This window comes from Varroa jacobsoni, unplaced genomic scaffold, assembly GCF_002532875.2.
Source record: "Varroa jacobsoni isolate VJ856 unplaced genomic scaffold, vjacob_1.0 contig05523, whole genome shotgun sequence".
Taxonomy (NCBI): domain Eukaryota; kingdom Metazoa; phylum Arthropoda; class Arachnida; order Mesostigmata; family Varroidae; genus Varroa; species Varroa jacobsoni.
In genome coordinates, this window is record NW_019215602.1 from 1 (window position 1) to 2852 (window position 2852).

The 2852-nt window shown below is 45.1% G+C and overlaps 1 protein-coding gene across 1 annotated transcript; it reads right to left on the bottom strand.

The window, feature by feature from the left end:
- Positions 1-316: 316 nt before the first annotated feature.
- On the bottom strand, positions 317-2274 carry LOC111273217 (histone-lysine N-methyltransferase SMYD3; the record flags this gene model as incomplete). The annotated part of the gene is given in 1 exon segment (XM_022854916.1): positions 317-2274. A coding segment is annotated over 1 exon segment (1332 nt), but the record flags the coding sequence as incomplete, so codon positions are not given.
- Positions 2275-2852: the final 578 nt, after the last annotated feature.

The following is a 2852-nucleotide window of genomic DNA, read 5'->3' on the forward strand; positions in this document are numbered from 1 at the left end:
ATATATATATTTTACGATGACGAGTTGACGGCGGAGAGCAGAGAACTTCGACCAAAAGCGGAAACACGACAACAGTAATCAGCAATTGTGAATTGTGACTTCTACGGCGTTCGTTTTAAACCTTTTGTGTCGAACTTGAATAATGCATGTTTTTTTGCTGGCTGTATCGTATGGTGCAACTCGTATGATACACAAGTACGTGGAATGTACTTAACGATTACACTGCTTTTACTTTTTCCCCGATATTCACTAATTAACGTGGTCGAACAACGGTCTAAATAGAAAAAATTCTAAAAATAGAAAAAAAAGACAAGAATCATTATTAACGTTTTTATTAATTAATGGTCGTGGCCTTCCCTCGTTTATTGTATGCACTCGTTGCAAGTATCGCTTTCGGAACGTTGCTTGCTAATGTACGTTCGCCGGACGTTATTCGAATGCCGCAAAGTCTTTTTAAGGGTGGATGCGACTCTGTTGAGCAGACGAATCCAATCAGTTTGAAATGACGTGAAATGTGAACGCGATGGCCTGCGAAACGAGGCTACTAACCTGTAATTTGAACAGCGGAAGGAACCGATAGAAAAGTTCTTTCCACTTACGGAGGAATTACATTCGGTGGGGCTATGAAGTGTAGATGAAAATTACTTTTTGCTTTCTTTGCATCATGCCCGCTAGTACAGCCAGCAAAGTGATAAGAATCGAAATAAATTTCAGCTTCCTCATTGATAATGCAATAGTAGACAACGCGTAAACTATATGTTCTCGAGTAATGAAGATGACGTGGTCTGCGTGCCCGATGAGAAAGGGTATGGTGTACTAGCCATATGAGGTAACTTGTTCGTTTTGCGCATGGTATATTAGCTTGGTTACATCTCTCGCGTTGTCTTCTCAGCAGTCGAGTGGCTGTACTGTGACATTGCAAACTTGACCTGAAAAACTTGACTATTCGTTTATGCATTCGGCTTCCGGAATGTTCTCGTAGGGCGGAATATCTTCAATGGGTTTTGCGACCGCCAATGAAATAACTTCAGAACCAGCACTTGTCGTTACGATGCCTGACGAGGTTTCTTGCTGCTCGCGTCCTAAAGCTGCTCCAGCTAAAACAGTCGAATCAGCATCGCCACCGTCGTTGTTGGCAAATCGTGGCTGTACCGAAGCAGAGCTTGAGCTGTGGGAATTTGCACCCTTTCTCAAGGATGCTTCCATCTCCAAATAGAGTGCGGTCACGTCCTTGGTATCAAAATGATTTTCACCAAGAGCTTGGCGGGCGATGTGCACAGCTGTCCTCAACAGCATTAGCAGTCGAGACACCTCTTCCACGTCACGGGACTGTTTCGTCGTGACGATCATTAAACGACAGAGCCGGACCAACTTGTGGGCATACTGCGGGTGGTTTTCTGAGTAGACCTTTTTAAGCACCGGCAGCAAGCTCAAATAGTAATCACGAGCAAGAGCGTAGTCCGCAGTAGCCACGGATGCATCGGCAGCGGTGAGCTGTGCGGTAAATTTGGCTACATCATTATCTTCGAGATTGGCTAACTCCCCAGCAAACAGTTCTTTCAAAGCACAGAGGGCTCTCTTCGGATTCTCTTCACTGGACATGTCCAGCGTGAGGTCGCGAAGCTCAAACACGCGGTCCGTGAGTTTCGAATCGGCTTCGGTCATCACTTCAGGAATCGCACCGGAGCACATCTCGCATTCACACATAAAGTAGTAGCATTTGTTGAGCTCGGCGCGACGTCGTTCCCTCGTTGTATGCAACGTTATATAGGACAACGATAGGTCTGCTACTGAGCTCGCCTCGAATTCTCGTAGGGGCATCAGTTGGAGTATGCGACCTCTAAAGCTTCCGCTTACGTTGGGATTGCACGAGTGATCAATCATGGACGCGGCCAGATACAACCCGCACCCCAGAGGCCCATCGTCGTCAGCGACGTGCATCGTATTAATGCACATGATCCCAAAGAGGTTCAGGATGTCGATATCGGCGACCCGCTCAAGCTGTGGCCCGCTTAGAAACTGCTTTAGCAAACTCAACAACCAGATGAACCCCTTCGCTCGGTCACGGTCCATTTTTATACGCTCGCGATGATCCATACAGTCCTTGAGGCGTCGCCGATTGCCGAGCAACGTCTCGCATGTTGGATCCTCAAGTTCACGTTTCCATCGGAGCACGAGTCGCGCCATGAGTCTGGCCGGTTCGAGGGGCCGGCGTGGAGCCACCCGTTTCAGGTTTGCACATTCTGCCTTATGGTCCGCCCAGTCGGCGACCTGCAATACAATCAGACCACGACCAAAGAAAGCAACAACCGCAAAAACCCTCAACAAATAACCCAAAAAAACACTAATAATAAATAAAAACCCGGCACATAGAAACATGGAATCTCAAAACCTCGATGATGAGCAAATGGGGGTTGGCAGAAAAAACAAAGAAAAAACTGTGATAAGTAACATTTACCGACAACAGTTTTGAAAATCTATTCCTCTTGTAGGAACGCAGACCTTTAACATGCGGCTTCACTCTTTAATCGCGCCTTATTTTGTTATCATTATACTATCATTTCGCCTTTGTCACCCGTCGTCAACTATAATCGTTTCACTATTTTCAATAAACTTACGAGTACGTATAATGTTATAATTAGAGGGCGGCAAAATAGTGATGTGGACGAAAAAAACCAACATTTATAATATTATTATCATTATTATTATTATTATTATTATGGCTACAAACAGCAACCTTTCGCGTGCGTGCATCATTATTTTCACCAGTATCATCTTATATCATCGCCACCAGAGATATTCATATTTCTATAGTTTCTCATTAGCATCAACAGCATCGTTTGCGTCATTCA